The 26,266-nt window shown below is 45.3% G+C and overlaps 1 protein-coding gene across 1 annotated transcript in view; it reads right to left on the minus strand.

Annotated features, from left to right (window-relative positions):
• The window catches only part of LOC309551015 (uncharacterized protein), a gene marked incomplete at both ends in the record, with an annotated part of 209,781 nt that overhangs the window by 73,535 nt on the left and 109,980 nt on the right, over positions 1-26,266 (minus strand). The window contains 3 exon segments of the mRNA XM_082251433.1: positions 12,648-13,194; positions 13,327-13,463; positions 13,512-14,303. Of these exon segments, the coding sequence (XP_082107559.1) occupies positions 12,648-13,194; positions 13,327-13,463; positions 13,512-14,303 (1,476 nt within the window).

The following is a 26,266-nucleotide window of genomic DNA, read 5'->3' on the forward strand; positions in this document are numbered from 1 at the left end:
TCCAGATACCGTAGTAAAGACCGGTCACCTCCTAGGTCTTCACGCCAAGCCAGCGAGACAAAGTGCTGGGGCTGTGGTATCCGATTACTGGACGGAAAATCGCTATGCGACTCCTGTTATTCCCGGGCAGCGGGTGAAAGAGGAAGTTCTGACCGGCATCTTGAGTCTATGGTCAAACGCATAGTAAAAGACTCCCTGGCTGGTCTTAACAAGCAACAGTCTCCAACGCCAGATCCATCCGTCTCTCCTGCTAGAGAGTCCACTGGCGGACGGGCCCTGGAATCGTCTGAACCTAGCCATCCCTCCGTGTTTGAGTCTGACAGCGATTCGGATCAAGACGAGCCTAGCTTGGGATTTTCATTCAATCTGGTTCCACCATTAGTAAAGGCCGTCAGAGAAACCTTAAATTGGGAAGACCCAGCGGTCTCCGCCCCAAAGCAGAGAAAATATTTTAAGCAGCTGAGCAAGGAGCGGCTGAACTTTCCATTTATTCCCGAATTGGGGGAAATTATAACGGAAGAATGGAGCAAGGTGGAGAGAAAGAACTCCATGGTCTCAAAATTGGCTAAACTCTATCCGTTCAAAGAAGAGGAAGTCAAACACCTGGAATCTCCTCCGCTTGTGGATGCGGCTGTTATGAGGCTAGTAAAACTTTGCCTCTTGAGGATACGATTTCCTTTAAGGATCCCCTTGACAGAAAAATTGACACGGATCTGAAGCGTGTCTATCTTTCAGTGGGTGCTGCTTGCAAGCCGGCCCTAGCCTTGGCATCTCTGTCCAAAGCCATGGAAGTATGGGTGGACAATGTCGATGATTCCCTCAGAAGCTTCTCTGAAGATGCAACCAAGAGCTCTCCTATCCAGGAGTTGAAACTGGCATCAGCCTTCCTGGGGGAGGCGTCTATTGATATGATCCGCCTGTTAGCTCGAGGGATGCTATCATCGGTTACGGCAAAGCGTGCACTTTGGCTACGCCCTTGGTTGGCTGATCCTGCTTCTAAGCAGGTGTGGTGCCGCATTCCCTTTGAGGGTTCTTCCCTCTTTGGGAATAAGTTGGATAGCGCCATCTCTAAGGCTACTGGTGGTAAGTCGGGCTTCCTTCCCCAGGATAGGCGTCTTCTTGGTCAGAAAAGACTTCCTCCCAGAAAACAGAGTACTGACCGTGCCAGGGAGGCACGTAGTTATAGACCAGGAAGGGAATTTGGAAGAAATTGGAAGTCCAGGCAGTCTTCCTTTCGGAAAGGCCCCAAGAGCAATCCGTCTGGGGATAGAGATACGACGAAGTCCTTTTGAGATTGGGCCCGCTCAGGCCAGTCAGGTGGGAGGTCGTCTCTTTCACTTTCGGCAGGTCTGGGCGGCCTCAATCCGGGATGCTTGGGTTGTCAACACGGTCTCTGCAGGTCATTCTTGGACCTTCACCAGTATTCCCGGAGACAGATTTTTTCCTACCTCCCTTCCTCGGTCAGGCGACAAAAGAGAGATTCTCTTGTCTTACGTAGACTCGCTAGTCACTCAAGGAGCAGTGGTTCCAGTGCCAGAATCCGAAAGAAGACTCGGAGTGTACTCTCCTCTGTTCATGGTGCGCAAGAAGAGCGGCGCCTGGAGACCAGTGATAAATTTGATGCACTTGAATCGCTTCATCGAAGGAGAAAAATTCAAGATGGAGACTCTGTTCTCCATTCAGCAAGCTGTCCAACCGGGAGATTGGATGGTCTCAGTAGACCTGAAGGATGCATACTTCCATGTGCTAGTGGCAACGGAGTTTCAGCAATATCTAAGATTCTCGGTCGGTCAACGTCATCTGCAATTTGTATGTCTCCCCTTCGGGCTTTCCACGTCGCCTCGTACCTTTTCGAAGGTCTTGTTAGCGGTGGTAGCCTTGATAAGATTAAGAGAGGTCCGTCTTTTTCATTATCTGGACGATCTACTTCTTCTGGCCCAAGACAAATCTGTCATCCTGGAACATCTAGCTCTGGTCATCTCGTCTCTAGAGAGGTTCGGCTGGATCCTGAACAGAGAAAAGAGCCATCTGATTCCCACTCAGTCCCTGGTCTTTTTGGGCGCGCTGTTCAACACCAAGAACAGTACCATCTCTCTGCCAGAAGAAAATATTCCGGTAATCAGGGACAGAGTGTCTTTGGCTTTGTCGGCATTCCGTCTCACAGAAAAGCAATGCCTAAGGGTAATTGGCACCATGGTGTCAGCAGCCCCTATGGTGAAGTGGGCTCTCTGGAAGATGAGGCCTTTTCAGAGGGGTTTCCTTCAGCAGTGGAACGGAGTCAGCAATTCTCAGAGAATAGTGATAACCACAACCATGAAGAGCTGGCTGCCTTGGTGGCTACAACTGAAGAACTTGCGCAATTGTCACTCCATAGCCCCCATATCTTGGGTGATAGTGACATCAGACGCCAGCAACACCGGCTGGGGCGGTCATTGCGGAACGGAGATGGCCCAAGGGAAATGGGACTTTTTGTCTCGCCAGACTGTGTCCAACATCTTGGAACTACGAGCGGCCTTCCAAGTGTTACTAGCCTTTGGCCACCTCATTCGGGGCACCTCAGTCATGCTGAGGTTAGACAACACGACTGCAGTAGCCTATGTGAGGAGACAAGGCGGAACTCGCAGTGCATCCCTGCTTCGGGAAGTAGAGCCAATAATGACCTGGGCTCAGAGAAACCTGGTCAATCTGTCGGCAGTTTACATACCAGGGGCACAGAACACACAAGCGGATTTCCTCTCGAGAACACAACTCAACAACAACGAGTGGTCTCTCCACGAGGATGTGTTCAACTGGATCCTGTCCTTGGGGTTCATCCCAGAAGTAGATCTATTTGCCTCCTTCAACAACAGGAAGTTGCAGAAGTTTTACTCGAGGAACAGAGATCCCAGAGCATTCGGGGTGGATGCCCTGACAGATTGCTGGAAGTTTCACAAGGCTTATGCCTTTCCCCCAGTGCCAGTCATCTTTCAATTTCTGCGGAGAGTCCAGATGGAGTCAGTCAAAGTGGTTGCAGTAATCCCGTTCTGGCCCAACAGACCGTGGTTTCCCCTATTATTCCAGCTGAGCTACCGCGATCCAGTCCCTCTTCCTCTCAGGGCAGATCTGCTGTCCCAGGGCTCCATCCTTCACCCATGCCCAGCCCGTCTGCACCTTCGGGTCTGGTTTTTGAGAGGGGAAGGCTGGAAGCGTTAGGATGTCTGGAAGTAGCCATGCCAACTCTTTTGAGTGCTAGAAGACAAAGCACGAATAAAACCTATGAAAGGATTTGGGCTAGGTTTACCTCTTTCCTAGAGTCCAAAGGAAAGTCCTGGTCATCTCCTTCCGTGCAAGATATTCTGTCTTTTCTTCAGTCGGGATTGGAGTTGCCTCTTTCAGAGAGCGCCTTGCGAGTTCAAGTCTCAGCCATATCCGCTTTTACAGGCATTTCCTGGGCTGCACATCCTTTGATCAGGCAATTTTTCAAAGGGGCAGTAAGGCTAAGGCCACAGAAGAAGCTGAGATTCCCCAAGTGGGACATGCCTTTGGTCCTTGATTTCTTATCCTCAGTTGGCTCAAGTCTTGAAGATCCTATATCCGTGAAACATCTCACCCTTAAGACGGTGTTTCTGGTGGCCATCACATCTGCAAAGAGGGTGTCAGAGATCCAAAGTCTGGGAAGTAAGGAACCTTTTCTGACTTTCTTCCCGGATAGAGTTGTCCTCATTCCAATGCTGGGAGCAAGGCCAAAAGTCACGTCGGTCTTTCATGAGAACCAAGAAATTGTTCTCCCTACTTTCAATTCATCGGCCGAAACTCCAGAAGTCCATCCTCTGGATGTGGGCAACACGCTCAGACAGTACTTGGAAGCTACAGCCTCTTTCCGGAAGACAGATTATCTCTTTGTCCTATTGTCTGGGAAGAACAAAGGTATGCGTGCCTCTTCAAGATCAATTGCCTCCAGGATAGTAGAGGCGATTCAGTGGGCTTATAGAGAGAAGGGCCTGGTTCCTCCTAAAGCGGTGACTGCACATTCTACGCGCGGTGTCGCTACTTCATGGGCAGCTTCAAGACATGTCGCTCCGGATGTGGTCTGCAGAGCAGCGTCTTGGTCGTCCATTCATACATTTATGTCTCATTATTGTGTTGAGCCGGCGGCTCTTTCTTCTGTTGGTTTTGGTGCTCAAGTGTTATCTGTTGCAGGTGTTAATTAAAATTTATCAGCATCTGCCCACCCAATTGTGTTTTGCCGAGTTATTTCCCAAACGTATGCTGCCATGGAGTCTGTCAGGAAAACTGAAAATTTATATCAAATACTTACCGTAATTTTCCTTTCCTGATGGACTCCATGGCAGCAGGAGTCCCCTCCCAGTTCCTGAGTAGGCTAGTTACAGAACACGGATGCTGAAAGGGAGCAAGGATTTATGGGAGTGGGGTCCTATAGGGTAGGAGTGGAGGCGGGACTACCCAAACGTATGCTGCCATGGAGTCCATCAGGAAAGGAAAATTACGGTAAGTATTTGATATAAATTTTCCGTTATATAAAGTGCAAAAAAAAGTGCAAATAAAAAATACGTGAAAACGTCCATCTGGCTCAACCAATAAAAAAACGAAAAAATATTTTTTTTTCATTGCTCTACTAAAATTATAATTTTGATACAAAGCATTGCAAAGTTATTTACAAATTAAGGACAAACAAGGCTTTCTTTTCATGAATATTGTCCTGCAACATTTTATTTTATTTTTTTAATTATTAGACAATTGAAAGTAATAAAAATAAACTAATAGGCCTTTTTGTCTTGTTTTTAACCACTTGCCTACAGTGCACTTTCACCCCCTTCCTGCCCAGACTGATTTTCAGCTTTCAGCGCTCTCACAATTTGAATGACAATTACTCAGTCATGCAACACTGTACCCATAAAACATTTGTGTCCTTTTTTTCACACAAATAGAGCTTTCTTTTGATGGTATTTAATCACTACTGGGTTTTTTTATTTTTTGTGCTATAAATAAAAAAAGACTTAAAATATTGTGAAAAAACGCATTTTTCTTTGTTTCTGTCATAAAATTTAGCAAATGAGTAATTTTTCTTCACAAATTTTGGCCAAAATGTATACTGCTACTTATCTTTGGTAAAAATAACCCAAATAAGTGTATATTATTTGGTCTTTGTGAAAGTTATAGAGTCCACAAGTTATGGTGCCATTCATTGAAAATTGATCACACTTGACCACACCTGATGTACTGAAGGCCTATCTCATTTCTTGAGACACTAAAAAGTCAGGAAAGTACAAATACCCCCCAAATGACCCCTTTTTGGAAAGTAGACATTCCAAGGTATTTAATAAGGGGCATGGTGAGTTTTTTGAAGTTGTCATTTTTTCCCACAACTCTTTGCAAAATGAAGATTTTTTTTTTTAGAAATTGACGTATTAACAGGTTATTTCTCTCACACAGCATATGTATACTTGCAACTACACCCCAAAACACATTCTACTACTCCTCCTGAGTATGGCGATACCACATGTGTGAGACTTTTTCACAGCCTGGCCACATACAGAGGCCTAACATCCAAGTAGCAGCGTCCGGCATTCTAGGAGCACAAATTACACATATAATTTCCTGACAACCTATCGTACTTTTGAAGGCCCTGGAGCACCAGGACAATGGAAACCCCCATAAAATGACCCCATTTTGGAAAGCAAACAGCCCAACGTATAATTTTTGAGGCATAATGAGTCTTTTGAACATGTCATTTTTTTCCACAAGTTTTTGGAAAATGTGGAAAGAAAATGAAAACACATTTTTTTTTTACACAAAGCTGTCCATTTATGCAATATTTCTAACACATTGCATGTACATAGCAAAAATTGCACCCCAAAATACATTCTGCTATTCCTCCTGAGTATGGCGATACCACATGTGTAACACTTTTTCACAGCCTGGCCACATACAGAGGCCTAACATCCAAGTAGCACTTTTCACAAAGTTGTCCATTTATCCACTTTAAGACTGGGCCTATTTTTGACACTTGGTGTTTACAAGCTAAAATCATTTTTTTGCTAGAAAACTACTTAGAACCCCCAAACATTATATATTTTTTTTTAGCAGAGACCCTAGAGAATAAAATGGAGATCGTTGCAATATTTTTTATCACACCATATTTGCGCAGCAGTCTTCCAAATGCGATTTTTTTGAAAAAAATTCACTTTTTTGAACTAAAAAATAAGAAAACAGTAAATCTAGCCCAATTTTTTTCCATAATGTAAAAGATAATGTTACGCCGAGTAATTAGATACCCAACATGTCATGCTTCAAAATTGCGCATGCTCACAGAATGGCGCCAAACATTGGTACTTAAAAATCCCCATAGGCAACATTTTAAAAATTTCTGCAGGTTACTAGCTTAGAGTTCAGAGGTAAAATGTAAACATAGCAATTTATTGTGAATAGTATTATTGTGAGTACATTACCGTACAGATATAGGCTTAGCCTTTTATATGTGACCAGTATAAACACAAAAAAACCCCAAAAAAACCACAGAAAAAACAAGACATACAACGTGAAACATTAAACATTTAACAGGGTACTGGCCGGTGCATAATATGACATCATTAGGGTATTTATAATCAAAATTAATTCATTCTAGCGCTGTACACCGTTTCTATATCCTCCTATGATGCGTGTCTGTGGACTTGTGGGGGAAGTTTTTAATCAATAGTTTTTATGCTTAATAAAGCAGGGTGGGTGGGGGTCCGGGGTGGTGGGTAGCTGGAGTAATTCCTTCTCCAGACGAAGCTACGCCAATCGGAGAAGCATAACGCGTTGACGTCATCACTCCCGACCAGTGCAACGAGCAGTGTCACAGACGCGGACGGCAGGGGAGCTAGTGGGAGCCGGAGGATCGGAAGCAACGCACGGACCAGGCACTTCAGCGGCATCTCAGCGGAGGACAGGAGGCAGAGCAGTGCGGCAAGGAGTCGGAGGCCAGGTAAGTGAAAACACAACACCGTCCAGGAAGAGGGGTGAAGAATCAGCCGTTCGGCTGACAGAGTGTCTCTGATGAGGCGGGGTCAAATACTGAGACATCCCGCAATCTAGCAACACAGACACACACTCTGCATAGTCCCCGAGAAACGGCGAGACATTTAAACCACCTGACACCCCTCCACTAATGCCGCAAACATAAAAGGAGATATACTCTGCAAAACCTCCTAAAACAACAAGCTCAATAAGGACATACCCAACATTAATACGAGCTATCCCCAATCAATGACCCGCTGAAACCTGACATTCCATTTACACCTTGAGAGGGAAGCAGTTAGAAATCTAGGCAATTGCCGACCCAACCACGAGTCATAGAATAGACTCGGAGCAAAGAGGAAAAGATACTGCCAAAACCTCGGATTGTGTAAATATCCTAAGTGGAGAAGGAATTACTCCAGCTACCCACCACCCCGGACCCCCACCCACCCTGCTTTATTAAGCATAAAAACTATTGATTAAAAACTTCCCCCACAAGTCCACAGACACGCATCATAGGAGGATATAGAAACGGTGTACACCGCTAGAATGAATTAATTTTGATTATAAATACCCTAATGATGTCATATTATGCACCGGCCGGTACCCTGTTAAATGTTTAATGTTTCACGTTGTATGTCTTGTTTTTTCTGTGTTTTTTTGTGTTTATACTGGTCATATAAAAGGCTAAGCCTATATCTGTACGGAAATGTACTCACGATAATACTATTCACAATAAATTGCTATGTTTACATTTTACCTCTGAATCCCTATATTATTGTACTGACCATTTAACCTACCCTTAGTTCTGACACCTGAACAGAACACCTTTCACGTATGCTTGCCCTGGTTAGGTCAGACAAGTATTATTTAAATACAGGGACCTACAACAGCAATTTATAACCATATGCTCCTTACCCTCACCTTATATACTAGCTTAGAGTTACAGAGGAGGTCTAGGGCTCAAATTATTGCTCTCGCTCTAACGATCGCGGCGATACCTCACATGTATGGTTTAAACACCGTTTACATATGTGGGCGGGACTTGCGTATGCGTTTGCTTCTGCGCGCGAGCTAACGGGGACAGGGCGCTTTAATTTTTTTTTTCCTATTTATTTTATTTATTATTTTTTTATTTTTACACAGTTTAAAAAAAAAAAATGTTTTGATCATTTTTATTCCTATTACAAGGAATGTAAACATCCCTTGTAATAGAAATAGGCATGACAGGTCCTCTTTATTGTGAGATCTGGGGTCAAAAAGACCTCACACCTCACAACTACACTAAAAAAGAAAAAAAAAAAAAAATTGTTTAAAGAGGAAAAAAAAGAAAAAAAAAAAAACGGCCCTTTAAACCGGTTGTTAGGCAACGTCTTTTGACGTAGTTCCGGTCCTCCAAGACTATAGAGTCGAGTGAGGGCCATCTTGCCCTCACTCGACTTCCTGTCTCTGAGGATCCGGGTCCGGATAGTTTTCCCCGCTGCCGGCTGGTCCGGTAAGCTGGGAAAACGTCTGGGACGCGGCGGGAGGGGGGGGGCACCTCTTCCCCTGCACCGTAAGGGTAATTCCGTGGCGAATCCACCACTGGGACCACCCTTATCTGAAAGCCGACCGCCCGCCGTTTCAAAAAATACCGGGGTTATGGCAGCTATCTGCTGCCATAACCCCAGTATTTCGCTTTTAATGGCCGACGCATATAGTCGTTAGGCGGTCAGTAAGTGATTGCATGTATATGGCAAACAGGTGACGATGACTGATGGGGTGACAGGTGACGATGACTGATGGGGTGACAGGTGACGATGACTGATGGGGTGACAGGTGATGATGATTGATGAGGTGACAAGTGACGATGATTGATGGGGTGACAGATGACAATCACTGACGGGGTGACATGTGACGATGATTGATGGGGTGACAAGTGACGATCACTGATGGGGTGACAAGTGACGATCACTGATGGGGTGACAGGTGACGATGATTGATGGGGTGACAGATGACGATGACTGATGGGGTGACAGGTGACAATGACTGATGGGGTGACAGGTGACAATGACTGATGGGGTGACAGGTGACGATGACTGATGGGGTGACAGGTGACGATGACTGATGGGGTGACAGGTGACGATGACTGATGGGGTGACAGGTGATGATGATTGATGAGGTGACAAGTGACGATGATTGATGGGGTGACAGATGACAATCACTGATGGGGTGACAGGTGACGATGATTGATGGGGTGACAAGTGACGATCACTGATGGGGTGACAAGTGACGATCACTGATGGGGTGACAGGTGACGATGACTGATGGGGTGACAGGTGACGATCACTGATGGAGTGACAAGTGACGGTGATTGATGGGGTGACAGGTGACAGGCGATTGATGGGGTGACAGGTGACGGGCGATGGTCACTGATGGGTGACAGGTGACGGGTGATGGTGCACGGCGGTACTGATGGCAGTCTCTGGTGACCGGTGAACTTTAGGCAACGTTCACATGTGAGCGCAGCGATCATGGGCAGAATCACTGCGATTCTGCCCATGATCCAGAAATCATTGCAAATCGCGGGACGCCTGTGCGTTGCCCGTGATTTGCAATAGCACCCCAAACGCTGTGCGATGTTGCTGCGATTTCCGCCTGCCGAATCGCGGTAACATCAGGCAAACAACGCATGACGCCCTAAAGAAACTCTTGTACCTTTTTTGGGCGTCATGCGATGTTTGCGCGATGTTACCGCGATTCGGCAGGCGGAAATCGCAGCAACATTGCACAGCGTTTGGGGTGCTATTGCAAATCACGGGCAACGCACAGGCGTCCCGCGATTTGCAATGATTTCCGGATCGCGGGCAGAATCGCGGTGATTCTGCCCGCGATCGCTACGCTCACATGTGAACGTAGCCTTATGGGTGGCAATTTCTGGGCACTGATGAGGTGACTGTTGGGTGACAGGTGCAATTGGGGGGGGGGGGGGGCTGAGGACTGTGTGGGGACATTTATTTTAGTGTGATTTTACTTTTACAGGTACACAGAGCAGTAACTCACTATTTCTAGCTCTGCTCTCCTCACACTGGAAACTGTAACACTGAGTTACTGCTCTTTGTTTACATTTTGTGATCGGCTGTGAATGGATTCACTGTCAGTGACTGTTTACTACCGCCGGTGACAGCTGTGTTCCTACGGAACACAGTGCCACCGATATGACCGCGCTGTGCGCTCCCGATCGCGCATGCGCGGTCATCTCCCGGGCGCCTCCATTGTGATCGGCTGTGTCATTGGAACACAGCCGATCACGTGGGAAACAGCCACGCCCATTGGCTGTTTCCCCCCTGCCGGTGACGGGGGGTGTCCCGGGGACACCCCGACACCGGCAGTGCAGGGTGGCGCGCACACGATCGCGCGCCTGCCCTGCTATTCTGGGATCACGTCATATGACGTCTTCCCAGAATAATGGTCACACCGCTCCGCCGTCAATTGACGGCGGGTGGGCGGCAAGTGGTTAAACAGTGGTAGTTTAAAAAATAAATAGTGTATTGCACATAAAAAAGTGTGCATTTTATTCTCTCATTTCTCTACTAAAATTATAATTTTGATACAAAGCATTGCAAAGTTATTTACAAATGAAGGACAAACAAGGCTTTCTTTTCATGAATATTGTCCTGCAACATTTTATTTATTTTTTTCTCGCAATTCTTAGACATATGAAAGTAATAAAACTAAACTAAAAGGCATGTTTTCTTGTTTTTGAGCAGTGGTAGTTTAAAAAATAAATAGTGTTACTGCACATAAAAAAAAAAGTGTGCGTTTTATTCTGTCATTTCGCTACTAAAATTATAATTTTGATACAAATCATTGCAAAGTTAACCATTTCTGTACCAAGTCCATTTCTGACACTTGCTGTATAAGTTAAAATCAGTTTGTTTGTTTTTTTGCTAGAAAATTGGTTAGAACCCCCAAACATTATATATCTTTATTTTTTAGTATAGACTCTGGATAATAAAATGGCGGTCATTGCAATATTTTTTGTCACGCGGTATTTGCGCAGCGCTTTCAAAACGCCATTTAAAAAAAAAAAAAAATTACATTTAACTGCATTTAAAAAAACAAAACAGTAAAGTTATGAAAGAAAGGTAGGGGAATGGCGCTGCCTAGTGGAGAAGGTGTGGTAGGATATCACTAAAGTGCAGAGATGTGCTAAGAAAAATATGATGCACTATGAAAAAGGAAGGGGGAATGTTACTGCCTAGTGTCAGATAAACAGTGTATAATACAAAATAAATGTGATACACTATGGTTCAGGGTGGAAGAAATCACTGGAAAAAAGTTGGTGTAGTGTAGAAAAAATCAATGTGATCATATAGTGTCACCAGGATACAATGTGCATAAATGGAGTAACGTGTCCACATGTACCCTAAAGCAGTGTGAGAAATTATAAATAGATATATACGGTGATTGGGTAAACACCTCTGGCTCAAAGATTTAAATACAAAAATACTTTAAAACATGCTATTCAAAACAAATATAATCACACGATGTCTAAATAAAATGATAGAATAAGGCCATGAGAAGTATCCATAAAGTGCTTAGTGTATGAAGTGGCCTATGCCCAAGTGTTGGTGACAAATAAATAAATTAATTAGTTAAAATTTAGTGACAATGTTAGACGGTAATAAAAAGTCCAAAGTGCAACCAGTGACACTGTGAATATATAAATATCGATAAATAAGGAATATAGAAAAAGTCCGTTATTAGCAGCAGGTGACTATCTTCAAACTTAAATGTGCAATGAGTGTCCCCGTGGTGGGCAGTGAGGTACTTCGTGACCCCTCTAGTGAATAATGCACTCGCCAGAGATACCCACCCCACACAGGGGTATAAATGGGAATCCGATGTATGGCTCCTGGTATCCTCTGCGGGTCCTGAAATTGGGTGTCTGTAGAGGAGGGTTCCTAGGTGGGGAGTGCCTGGGGTCTGTTAGGGGTCTCAGCCGTAGGCTGTAGATATGCCGGGTTCCACAGGGGTGTCACTCGTATTAATGGGACCGGGGTACCAAAGTAATAAGAAGGCACATAGTGTGATACCGTTTTACAGGGTTTTATTTAGTTAGTACAAGTAAGAGAGGTACTCACATTTAGTAGAAGTAAGATACAGGTAAAAACAGTACCGGTACAGCGTGTCGCACCACTTCCGGTATCGAGAGCGAGGCGTGGATCGCACCGCACTCCATTCATACTGTTTTTACGTGTATCTTACTTCTCCCAGGTCTGGTTTAGCGCACCCCACAATTTATCATTTACTTCACATATTCACCAAGCACTGAATACCGGGAGCAGCTTCAACACACTATCAGCGCACCCATCCCCCCTAACACATGTTATAGCTTCTGCTGCCGGGGGCCATCTCTGTGTATTCGACAATGCAGCTATGATTAATCAGAGCTGAACTGCTGTGTACTGAGACGGGGGGGGGGGGGGGATCCCGACAACAGGGCAGAAGGACTGGACTTACTAGACACGCCCTGTGTACAATGGTGACATTTTTTTTGGGGGGTGCACACCCAGAGTCTGCAACTGGACATTACTGAGCAAATACTCCACCCTGTGATGTCATCAGTGTCCGGGCAGATTTCCCCTAAGATATTGTTATATAACCATTCCATAGACGTAACGCTGCATGGAGGGGCTCGGTGAAGGTGGTGGTGAAGGTGTGGAGGGGTCGGATCGGGTCACACAGATCATAAAAGGAGATCCGCCCGGCCTCATAATCCAGATCTATCCTGACTCTGTTACTGGCGATATTGCCAGGTAATTGGGTGGGATTATTGTCATGTATCACTGAGTACTGATTATCCCACCTCCCCAATCCCCAGGACTTCTTATTATACCCAATCCCTGACTGATCTCCTCTTCTCCTGTCTATACTGGGGTAACACATCCCGACTTTCCAGTACAGTGACTCCCCGACATCCACTTCCCAGTAATGACGCCCCGAGGAGAAACTCTGACTGCTCATCACCTGAGGACTCTGAAATCTCTCTGGGGTTTCTGGGTGAAATTGTCTTTCTAATGTCCCAGATGCGGTTTTCCTGTCATGTGATATGTGTAGATAATTACCAGCTGTCCTCACATCCAGTAATATGTCTGTAACCCCCGACACCCCCAAAGTTTGTGGTACAACCCCAATATTTGGTCCTTCAGCCTGGCGGTGCAAGCTTAGTTCATTGTGGGTGGGTGGTTGGTGTGGCCTGGATGGTTCAGCATTGATGTGACCTTTGACCTTTGTAGAAGAATGTGGATAGACATGTGTGCCCGTACATTTCTCTACATTTACCCCAGACATGATATCAGATAAACCTGTGTGTAATGTGTGTGAGATCCCCGCCACATCCAGATCCCCTCCGTCATGGAGGAGTTTATCATGTCTCTCTCGGTCCTCATCATCTCCATCCTCAGTATCACACAAGTCCCCTGTGTCTAATTTTTCATCATCTCCATCCTCGTTATCACACAAGTCACCTGTGTCTGATTCCTGTAGGACAGTCAATGGATCCGTCATGTTCCACAGCTCCTCAATGTGATGGATCTTCCTGGACAGTTCCTCCTTTTTATCATCTGCTTTTCCTTGTACTTTCCTCCTGCGTTCCTGCAGACTCTGGACTTTTTTCTCCATCTTCTCTTTCTCTGTCATCAGTTTCTGCAGAACATTCCTCAGTTTCATCTTTTTCTTCTCAGAGGCTTCACCCAGAGTCTCCACCCGGTGTCCCCGATGTTCTCCATCCAGCCTGCAGGACACACAGATACAGGTGGAGTCCTCAATGCAGTAATACTCCAGGATCTTCTTATGGACGGAGCATTTCCGGTTCTCCAGGGAAGTGGTGGGGTCACATAAGACGTGTTCTGGTGACTTGCTGTGGACTCTCAGGTGATTGTCACACAGAGAAGCTTCACACAACAGACAGGATTTCACAGCAGGTACAGAAGCGTGAATACAGTGAGTACAGGAGACCCCGGTTTCACCCTGACCTGGCTGAGTAGATAGGAAATCCTCCACTATGTTACGCAGGGCTATGTTTCGGATTAGTACAGGCTGTTCCTGGAACTCTTGTCTACATTCAGGACAGGAATTACCTCCACACCCGTCATGTGTATCCAGCACACGACCAATACAGTCCCGGCAGAAGCTGTGTCCACATTCCAGTATTGCAGGATTCGTATACATGCTCAGACAGATGGAACATTCCAGATCCTTCCTAGAATAAGCAGATGCCATAACAGACGGCACGAGAGAGAGAAATGAAAGTAGAGTTTCTCACTCCTACACAGGGCGAGGCTGAGAGTCATGGAAACCCGTACACAGAAGAACACGGATAATACATGGGTGGATTCCCAACAACGTTCTCCATGACAATGCCTGGGTTTTGTTCAGAGGGCAGCTGTCCAAACTTTGCAAATGCAAAGCCAAAGACCACTGAAGTCTATTGGGGACAAATCTTGAAAATCAATTCCAGCCAGCCATTCTCAAGGCTAATAGGCTGAAGATTGTTAAATAAAAGGTATGGGGTCTCCGTGGGAACAAACCCCTCTGGGGATACCTCCACACTATCCACCCCTCCCTCGCTTTCTACTGACCTAATGAGAGTAGCTGCATGCTAGAGCAGATTAGGTGGTGCCATTTTTGGTTATGACTTTCAGGCTTTGAGAGTTTTTCTTTTTAAAATGTCTAGTATGTGGTTGTCTTTTATGTATTTTTAACCATATGCAATTAAAGGTTTATCAACTCGCATATGTGGCCCTGAATCAGTCGCATCTAGCCTATATATATACAGTCGGTCCATAAATATTGGGACATGGACACAATTCTAATCGTTTTGGCTCTATACACCACCACAATGGATTTGAAATGAAACAAACAAGATGTGCTTTAACTGCAGACTTTCAGCTTTAATTTGAGGGTATTTACATCCAAATCAGGTGAAAGGTGTAGGAATTACAACAGTTTGTATATGTGCCTCCCACTTTTTAAGGCACCAAAAGTAATGGGACAGATTAACAATCATAAATCAAACTTTCACTTTTTAATACTTGGTTGCAAATCCTTTGCAGTCAATTACAGCCTGAAGTCTGGAATGCATAGACATCACCAGACGCTGGGTTTCATCCCTGGTGATGCTCTGCCAGGCCTCTACTGCAACTGTCTTCAGTTCCTGCTTGTTCTTGGGGCATTTTCCCTTCAGTTTTGTCTTCAGCAAGTGAAATGCATGCTCAATCGGATTCAGGTCAGGTGATTGACTTGGCCATTGCATAACATTCCACTTCTTTCCCTTAAAAATCTCTTTGGTTGCTTTCGCAGTATGCTTCGGGTCATTGTCCATCTGCACTGTGAAGCGCCGTCCAATTAGTTCTGAAGCATTTGGCTGAATATGAGCAGATAAAATTGCCCAAAACACTTCAGAATTCATCCTGCTGCTTCTGTCAGCAGTCACATCATCAATAAATACAAGAGAACCAGTTCTATTGGCAGCCATACATGCCCACGCCATGACACTTCCACCACCATGCTTCACTGATGAGGTGGTATGCTTTGGATCATGAGCAGTTCCTTTCCTTCTCCATACTCTTCTCTTCCCATCACTCTGCTACAAGTTGATCTTGGTCTCATCTGTCCATAGGATGTTCCAGAACTGTGAAGGCTTTTTTAGATGTTGTTTGGCAAACTCTAATCTGGCCTTCCTGTTTTTGAGTCTCACCAATGGTTTACATCTTGTGGTGAACCCTCTGTATTCACTCTGGTGAAGTCTTCTCTTGATTGTTGACTTTGACACACATACACACCTACCTCCTGGAGAGTGTTCTTCATCTGACACACACACACCTACCTCCTGGAGAGTGTTCCTGATCTGACACACATACACCTACCTCCAGGAGAGTGTTCTTGATCTGACACACATACACCTACCTCCTGGAGAGTGATCCTGATCTGACACACATACACCTACCTCCTGGAGAGTGTTCTTGATCTGACACACATACACCTACCTCCTGGAGAGTGATCTTGATCTGGCACACATACACCTACCTCCTGGAGAGTGTTCTTGATCTGGCCAACTGTCACAGCTCTTTGGATCTCTTATTGAGAGTTGACAGCAACAGATTCCAAATGCAAATAGCACTCTTGAAATTAACTCTGGACCTTTTATCTGCTCCTTGTAAATGGGATAATGAGGGAATAACACACACCTGGCCATGGAACAGCTGAGCAGCCAATTGTCCCATTACTTTTGGTCCCTTAAAAAGTGGGAGGCACATATACAAACTGTTGTAATTCCTACACCGTTCACCTGATTTGGATGTAAATACCCTCAAATTAAAGCTGAAAGTCTGCAGTTAAAGCACATCTTGTTAATTTCATTTCAAATCCATTGTGGTGGTGTATAGAGCCAAAAAGATTCGAATTGTGTCCTTGTCCAAATATTTATGGACTTGACTGTATATATACTGGTTATTAAGACATCCATTCCTGTTTTGGATGTTTGTTTTTGGATATGCACACATGTCAGGGTTGAGCTTCAATCCATTTAATGGTTTCTTGTGCTGTGGAGAATTCTAATAGACCAATCCTGAACTGATTCAGGGGGGTGGCTCAGATGAGGGGGATCTATATCGTTTCCTTCCTCTTTGCGATGCTGCAATCATGTCAGCAATCTTACCCTCAAGGCTGGCAAAGGCCAATACCAAATCATCCTTAGTGACGTAGGTGGCGACAGAAGCACTAGGAGTAGCTTCTATGCCTGACAACCATAATGGCTCAGATTGGCTAGTCACCCTTCAGGAGGAGTAGACACAGAGGAAGCACGGCTAGGACCTTTAAGGCCTAATGGTGGCACCACAGTGCCCCTTCCAGCTGTGCTCCCTACACCCCTTTTTCGGGAAGACATTGCTCTTAGGCAAGACAAACTTGAGGTATTAACTTTTAGTGTACTCAAGGCTTGTGGCAAGCTTATACAGCTTATCACACACAGCACTGATTATCCCAAAGATACAGAACCTGACCGTGTCTGTAAACCCGCACCCACAGCGAGTCGACTCACGCACCCATCTGCTCTGTGTCCCTCCAGCCCCTGACAGAGGCCTGCGCGTTGGAGAATTGCGCCATTTGTGGTTGTACTGCGCATGTGCGGCTTGCTACGTGGCGTCCATGTGCTCGCCAATCGCGCCATGACACGCCCCTCCTGCTCTGTGTTTAAATGGTGAAAATTTGCGCACACGCAGACGATCCTTCGCCACAGACAGGCTACTGAAGGCGTTTGATGGATCCGGAGCATCCGAGCATAAGCAAACAAGCGCGCTTTGTCACAGCTGATACCTTCCAGGTGATCATCACAGGGTGAAATACGTTATGCTTAAACAAACAAGGTGTGATTTGCAATGCTGATTTGCACAGGGAGAGCAAAAATTGTTTAAACAAACCAGCTGTGCTCTGACACAGGTAATACACCTATTGTCTCTTGTAGGGACTAACATGGCACTCGGTATCTGTTATCTTTAAAGGGAACAGTGCATAAAAATATTTTAACGTGGACTTGCCAGTCCTGCCGCAGGATTCTGTCTTGTAACAAGAATCCAATGTTCACCAATCAGGGTGAGTTTTGTCACTTGCCGACCTTCAAGGACTGGGTCCCCTTGTTTTGAGGGGCTGATCCCTTAGACCTGTAGAGCACTCTGCACGGAGTGCCTTTGGGGTTTGGTATTACCAAGGGTCTGGATCCCAGGGTCCAGCGCCTAAAAAGGACAAGATTACAGGTAAAACCTCCTCTCTCCTTTCCCGAGGCTCTGGCACCATCTTTTTAGTCTTTGACTTTTTGGATGGACCTGATTGCTAACCCCTTAGATTCAGAGATCTTTGATCGGGGTATGTAGCATAATCTTCTTTCTTCTTCTTTAGAAAAAACATGAAAAATGTGGAGAGTCTCTCCAACGTGATCATCACCTTTATGACACTGGCGCAAAAAACAGAGGTACTTCCTGTATAGGAGGGGTTATATAAGGGGACTCCCTGTCTGATTGGTTGCCAGTGTCCATTCACCTGAAGGTGGCGTATAGCCCATATGTAATGAATATGGCTCCGTGTCCCGTGATGTACAATAAAGAAAAGCTCCTCTCTCTTTGAACGCTTCCCACGGTCTGCCTGTTTGAGGTTTGACAGTTCTTATACAGGGAATGGGCTGGGTTACACCAGAGGCATCATCTGGCTGCCCTGCCTCTTGTGACTTCACCGACCCAGTATGCATCAGTCCGTGACGTCACGAGGGGCAGGACCACCTGGTAAAGCCACCGTGTCAGGACGTAGGGTCTGGTATGGCCTGGGGGAGGGGAGGAACCCTACGCTGTTTTTTTCTTACATTTTTTTAATAGCCGGTACTGGTAATTGTAACTGTGAGTCATTTTAAATGGGATTTAACTTGTTTTTATTTCTTTTACATGTGTTGAGGCTGAGACCCGTACTCAGAAAAATATGTAAAAAATTTAAATGATCAGACAGGTGGAACATTTCAGAACTTTTTCAGATAAAATTATGTAAAATGAAAAGGTTAAACTCCGTCAGGCTTATTTACTAGGATAGAAATTAATGTACAAAGTCCAATAATTTATAACAGTCATACAGTTCAATAAAGACTTGTTGCATTGTTATCTAATCACATAATATGAACTGTCTGTATTACCTCAGAGCCAACAGGGCTGGGACAAGGAGGGGGGCAAGAGGTGTTTTCATCTAGTGGGAGGGGTGCCATGAGAATGTATGAGGCATTCCAACGATTGTGCCCATGCCCATTGGAGTGTGCACCTCTGGAAGAAATCTGGGGGTGCTGCTTTTTCCGTAGCGGGGTGTGTTCAGTTAAGTGTCTCCTAACTGTCCCGGGATTGTAAAGGACTGTGCCACGTTTCCACCTGTGTCAGAGACTTTGCCCCCGTAAAGGGATATTGCAGCATGATTTTCATATACTGTAAATAAACTAGTGAATGGATTTTCATTTGAAGGATCTGCTGAGGATCATTTATATGCAAAAGCCAGGAAGGCTCCTCTTCGGTCACCTGGCACAGCGTAAAGGAGGTCTTCTTATTGCAACTTCATCTGAGGCCCCCATTGCATCAGGTGAGTGAGTTCAAGGGGGGAAGGGTGGTCTGTACTTGTGGAGAGAGAGGGGGTCTGTATGAAGGGTGGTCTGTACTTGTGGAGAGAGAGGGGGTCTGTATGAAGGGTGGTCTGTACTTGTGGAGAAGGAGGGGGTCTTTATGAAGGGTGGTCTGTACTTGTGGAGAGGGAGGGGGTCTGTATGAAGGGTGGTCTGTACTTGTGGAGAGGGAGGGGGTCTGTATGAAGGGTGGTCTGTACTTGTGGAGAGGGAGAGGGTCTGTATGAAGGGTGGTCTGTACTTGTGGAGAGAGAGGGGGTCTGTATGAAGGGTGGTCTGTACTTGTGGAGAGGGAGGGGGTCTTTATGAAGGGTGGTCTGTACTTGTGGAGAGGGAGGGGGTCTGTATGAAGGGTGGTCTGTACTTGTGGAGAGGGAGGGGGTCTGTATGAAGGATGGTCTGTACTTGTGGAGAGGGAGGGGGTCTGTATGAAGGGTGGTCTGTACTTGTGGAGAGGGAGAGGGTCTGTACTGAAGGGTGGTCTGTACTTGTGGAGAGGGAGGGGTCTGTACTGAAGGGTGGTCTGTACTTGTGGAGAGGGAGGGGGTCTGTATGAAGGGTGGTCTGTATTTGTGGAGAAGGAGGGGTCTGTATGAAGGGTGGTCTGTACTTGTGAAGAGGGAGGGGGTCTGTACAGAAGGTTGGTCTGTATTAGAGATGGGAGCTGTACTGAGAGGGTGGTTTGCACTGGGGGGTTTGACTGGGAGAGGTCTGTACGGAGGGTGCTTCTGCCCACTGCTCATTCTGCATTATGCACACCTGACCCCTGTACTCTGTACATTACACACTCCTGACCCCTGTACATTACACACTCCTGACCCCTGTACTCTGTACATTACACACTCCTGACCCCTGTACATTACACACTCCTGACCCCTGTACTCTGTACATTACACACTCCTGACCCCTGTACATTACACACTCCTGACCCCTGTACTCTGTACATTACACACTTCTGACCCCTGTACACTGTACATGGCACACTCCTGTCCCCTGTACTCTGTACGTTACACACTCCTGACCCCTGTACTCTGTACGTAACACACTCCTGTCTCCTGTACTCTGTACGTAACACACTCCTGTCCCCTGTACTCTGTATGTTACACACTCCTGTACCCTGTACTCTGTACGTTACACACTCCTGACTCCTGTACTCTGTACGTTACACACTCCTGTCCCCTGTACTCTGTACGTTACACACTCCTGACCCCTGTACTCTTTACGTTATACACTCCTGACTCCTGTACTCTGTACATTACACACTCCAGACCCTTTTACGCTGTACATTACATACTCCTGTCCCCTGTACTCTGTACATTACACACTCCTGACCCCTGTACTCTGTACATTACACACTCCTGACCCCTGCACTCTGTACATTACACACTCCTGACTCCTGCACTCTGTACATTACACACTCCTGACTCCTGCACTCTGTACATTACACACTCCTGACCCCTGCACTCTGTACATTACACACTCCTGACCTCTATACTCTGTACATTACACACTCCTGACCCCTTTACTCTGTACATTACACACTCCTGACCCCTTTTCTCTGTACATTACACACTCCTGACCACTGTACTTTGTACATTACACACTCCTGACCCCTGTACTCTGTACATTACACTCTCCTGACCCTTTCACTCTGTACATTACACGCTCCTGACCCCTGAACTCTGTACATTACACACTCCTGCACTCTGTACATTACACAATCCTGACACCTGTACTCTGTATATTACACACTCCTGACCCTTGTACTCTGTACATTACACAATCCTGACTCCTGTACTCTGTATATTACACACTCCTGACCCCTGTACTATGTGCATTACACTCTCCTGACTCCTGTACTCTATACATTACACTCTCCTGACCTCTGTACTCTGTACATTACACACTCCTGTCCCCTGTAAATTACACACTCCTGACCCCTGCACTCTATACATTACACACTCCTGACCCCTGTACTCTGTACATTATACACTCCTGTACTCTGTACATTACACACTCCTGACCCCTGTACTCTGTACGTTACACACTCCTGTCTCCTGTACTCTGTACGTTACACACTCCTGTCCCCTGTACTCTGTACGTTACACACTCCTGTATCCTGTACTCTGTATGTTACACACTCCTGTATCCTGTACTCTGTACGTTACACACTCCTGTCTCCTGTACTCTGTACGTTACACACTCCTGTCCCCTGTACTCTGTATGTTACACACTCCTGTACCCTGTACTCTGTGCATTTTACACTCCTGACCCCTGTACATTACACACTTCTGACCCCTGTAAATTACACACTCCTCAACCCTGCACTCTATACATGACACACTCCTGACCCCGGTACTCTGTACATTGCACACTCCTGACCCCTGTACTCTGTACATTACACACTCCTGATCCCTGTACTCTGTGCATTACACACTCCTGATCACTGTACTCTGTACATTACACACTCCTGATCCCTGTACTCTGTACATTACTTACTCCTGTCCCCTGTACTCTGTACATTACATGCTCCTGACCCCTGTACTTTGTACATTACACGCTACTGTCCCCTGTATTCTGTACATTTCACGCTCCTAACCCCTGTACTCTGTACATTACACGCTCCTGACCCCTGTACTCTGTACATTACACACTCCTGACCCCTGTACTCTGTACATTACACACTCCTGACTTCTGTATTCTGTACATTACACACTCCTGACTCCTGTACTCTATACATTACACACTCCTGACCCCTGTACATTACTGTGACGGTGTTCACCGTCAATGGGAGTGAAAGACAGATAATTAATGGTTTGAATTGCTTCAGATGGGACAGTCATATTTGTCAGTGGTATCTTCATATAGAAATATGGAGATTTAATCCTACTTTACTTGACTATTTTAGACCATTGCCATGAAGTCTGACTCCTAGATAATGTGCATTCTGTGTTTTTGTCTGTGAGAGAGACACACAGACTGTCATTGGCAGACTTCCCTATTGTTTGTGTATTGAAATGGAATGTGGATTGTGCCTATCCCATTGTTAAATGTTAATGACCTCCCATTGTTCTGTTCCTGTATACACTTTCATCTGCATATGATAATGTAATGAGCCAGAGGGGAGGTATTGTGTACACTGTATTGGAATTACTAAGTATAAAACCCTGTTTCTATTGGATTGTGAATGTCATGTCCTTTTCCCAACAAGGTCCACCTGGGTGGTAACCTTGTGGGGGAAAACGGTATAAAAGAGCAGCTGTACCATTAAAGTTTGAGTTCTACTTCACCCTCAATCTAGAGTCCTGTCTCTCATTGGGGGAAGCGGCTACAAGGGATTGCTATGCTCTTCATACTCCCTTAGATAATCACTAAGCTCTTGTAAGAGGTTGTGTAAGAGCTTGTTCCTGCTTCACTCTCTGGGGAAAAAGAGGGTCACCCACGGGAACCTGGAGCCTTGTCGTAGGTCCAGGGTGGGTAGGAGACAGGGAGACCCCAACCAAGCTGCGGCAGTTTGTGGGGTCTGAGGTGGTTATGGTGGAGTGCTTGGAGCCCTCGGGAAGCACTAGGTGCATCCGTCAATAAGAGGTACCAGGTTGGGGTGCTGGTTGATCCAATGTGCGTGCCAAGCCACGCCCCCGCGTGTTTCTAATTTCTATACACCCACAGTATCACCCTGTGTTGGTATAAAAGATAATATTCAAATTTCTGTTTACCTGGCCATTAGCGGCCAGGAAAGCAGCTAATCAGACTGATCTGTGTCTGACTGGCTGCATTGGAGGCCAGAGGAGAGATTTGGGGTCCCCAGATGTCTCCATAAAGAGGACCTGTAATGGCCCATGCTTTCACAATTTAAGCCATTGTTTAGCCACTGCCCAACTGGGCCAGTTCTGATACTTCTCTCCTACATGTTAAAATCTACTTTTTTTTGCTAGAAAATTACTTAGACCCCCCACCCCCAAACATTATAAACATTATATATATATATATATATATATATATATATATATTTTTTTTTTTTTTTTTTTAACCAGAGGCCCTAGAGAATAAAATAATGGGTGTTACAATTTTTTTTATGTCACAATTTTTTTATGTCACAAGGTATTTGCACAGCGGTTTTTCAAATGCAATTTTTTTGTAAAAAATACATTTTTGGAGAAATTACATTTTATGATTTTTTTTTTGCACACAATCACAAAATATTACCTATTTTTTTTGTAAAATCTAAAAGATGATTTAGATACCTAACATGTCATGCTTTAAAATGTAGTGTATCTGTTCGCATTTGTGCATAAGCACAGAGGAACATGGGGGCGCTTTAAACTTTTTTTTTATGCTTATTATTATTTATTTTATATAAAAAAAAAATTTTTTTTACACCAGATGAATCACACATGGACCTATATAAAGGGGTCCACGAGAGGAAAATTATTCCAGAGAGTCTCGAAGATATCAAAAATACTTGTTGTTTGCTGAAAACTTCTTGGTAGCAAAAATCACCCCAAATGTCTCCAGCAATGATCACAGTGTTCCCAGAGAGGACTTAGTATGGAGTAGTATTGGATCCATAAGAGCCTATGGGGAGGCCACCGCCATGGCCCTTTATATTTTAAACCTAAATTTATAGGCCTATCTATTAGCGTTCGCTGGCTACATTGTTTTCCAGGCAGGATCCACACTGCGTGCACCGACCATCTCTACTTACCAGCTCTTATATTGTTCAGTGATGAGTTATGCTCCTGAAGAAGCGGCTTCGTGAAACATGTCGAGCTGATACTCCTATCACCACCATATAGCACGGCGGCCATGCCGACATCCCCCGAGAGGCTCTTGGTAACTTTGTCATTATCCCCTTAGGGGATCCAGCCCTATGACCAGCACTGCTATTGGGGTTTATGGTTTTGTTATATTTTCTATGTCCAAATAATTTTTTGATGTTTTGTCCTCTTTTTAAATGATATGTAATTTTTATGTATTAATAAACTTTGATACTTTTTACTTATGTGCCTATAAAGTCGATATTTCCAATCTAGTTTCTACACTCCCAATTAGGATGTGTGTAACGGATCAACTGGCACCCCGACTGGGTACCTCCGTTGACGGATGCTACTAGTGCTTCCCGAGGGCTCCAAGCACTCCACCAGACACCGTAACCACCGCAGACCCCCACGAACCGCTTGGTTGGGGTCTCGCCGTCTCCTACTGTATCCACCCTGGACCTACGACAAGGCTCCAGGTTTCAGAGGGCGAACCTCTCTTTCCACAGAGAGTGAAGCAGGAACAGGAACAAGATCTTACAAGAACTTAATGAGTATTCAAGGGAGTATCAAGAACATAGCAATCCCTTGTAGCAGATTCCCCAAAGAAGAGACAGGACTCTAGATTGAGGGTAAGCAGAAACTCAAACTGTTTATTCAAACATGTGCACAAAGAGATATACACTGTGGGACAATCCCCCCTCCCCCTCAGCAGCCAATACACATATACATCCCATAATAAGTTTATCTTAAAGCGGAGTTCCGGCCACAGAACCTTTTTTCTTTTTTTTTTTTATGTCCCCCAAACAGTGACCCTCCGACCTCTATATATCCGCTAATCCTGTTTTATACAATGGAATAATATTTTTGCAAGCATAAAATCTTACTTTTTAAAATTTCTGCAGAGCGCCGCCATCTTTGTGCTGGTTCGCCGAGTCCGCTGTGGGGAAATGTGTGCCCTGCTTCCTGGTTGTTGCGGGCGGAGGCCGGTGAATCCAGCGCAAAATCTCGCGCATGCCCAGTACTATGCGATCGGCATAGTATAGGGATGCCTATCATCGCGTTATTTCCTGTTTGGAAATAACGTGATGAGAGGAGCGGCCGGCTGCCTACGTCACTGCCAATTGCATCCTGGAACGACGAGTAAGAGCTCCCAGGAAGTGACGGCGCGGGCTGCAGCCGAGGAAGAAGGAAGTGGATGTAATGGTGAGTATATTATACTCTGTAAAAAGGTATAAGGGCAGTTGTAGGGTCAGCAGCGACAGTAGGTCCACAACGCCAATCGATAGGTCTGTGCAGGAAAACCTCAGACCAAACAGGAATAAACATAACCACCAATTGCGCTCAACTTCCGTAAAACTAAGAGGGGTATATGCTAATGCCAGGAGCCTAGCTAATAAAATGGATGAGTTGGAAATGTTAGTACATGAGGAGGACATAGACCTTGTGGGAATAACAGAGACTTGGTTCGACCCCTCACATGACTGGCTGGCCAATATCCAAGGGTATTCGGTGTACCGGAAGGACAGGGTAGGAAAAAGAGGGGGAGGGGTATGTCTCTATGTCAAGAACAATATAAAGGTGATAGAAAGGAGTGACATTACGGATGGGATTAGCATGGAGTTAGAATCTGTGTGGGTTGAACTCCATAGGGAAGGAGAAAAGGGGAAAGTAATTGTGGGGGTTTGCTATAGGCCACCTAACCAAGGGGAGGAGGTAGAGCTGGAATCCTTAGCACTAATGAGTAAAGTGGCAAAATTGGGATCAGTCATCATATTGGGGGACTTCAATTATCCTGACATTGACTGGGAAGAGGGGACTGCACACTCACAGAAGGCCCGTCTATTCACAGAAACCTTACTGGATAATTACATGTCACAGTTGGTGGATTCTCCGACTAGAGAAAATGCAGTCCTGGATCTATTGATCACTAATGACCCAGACATAATCTCGGAGGTAGGAGTCCAGGACAACCTGGGCTCTAGCGATCACAGGATGATCACATTTAGTATAAATAACAATATAACAAGGCAAGTGGGGAACATAAGAACCCTAAACTTCAGAAGGGCAAACTTTCCAAAATTGTACTCAATGATGGAAAGGGTAAACTGGGACAAAACCCTGGGATCCCTGACCACAGAGGAAAAATGGGAATGCTTTAGGAACATATTAGGCAAAGGCATCTTGCAGTGCATTCCTATGGGAAATAAATTTAGAAGAGACAAAGCCAAACCTGGCTGGCTAAACCGTAACGTTAAAAAACGTATTAGGGAAAAAAAAATGGCCTTCAAGAAATATAAATCAGAGGGCACTGTATTGGCTT

The sequence above is a fragment of the Pelophylax lessonae genome, assembly GCF_965119305.1.
Source record: "Pelophylax lessonae genome assembly, chromosome: 1".
NCBI lineage: Eukaryota > Metazoa > Chordata > Amphibia > Anura > Ranidae > Pelophylax > Pelophylax lessonae.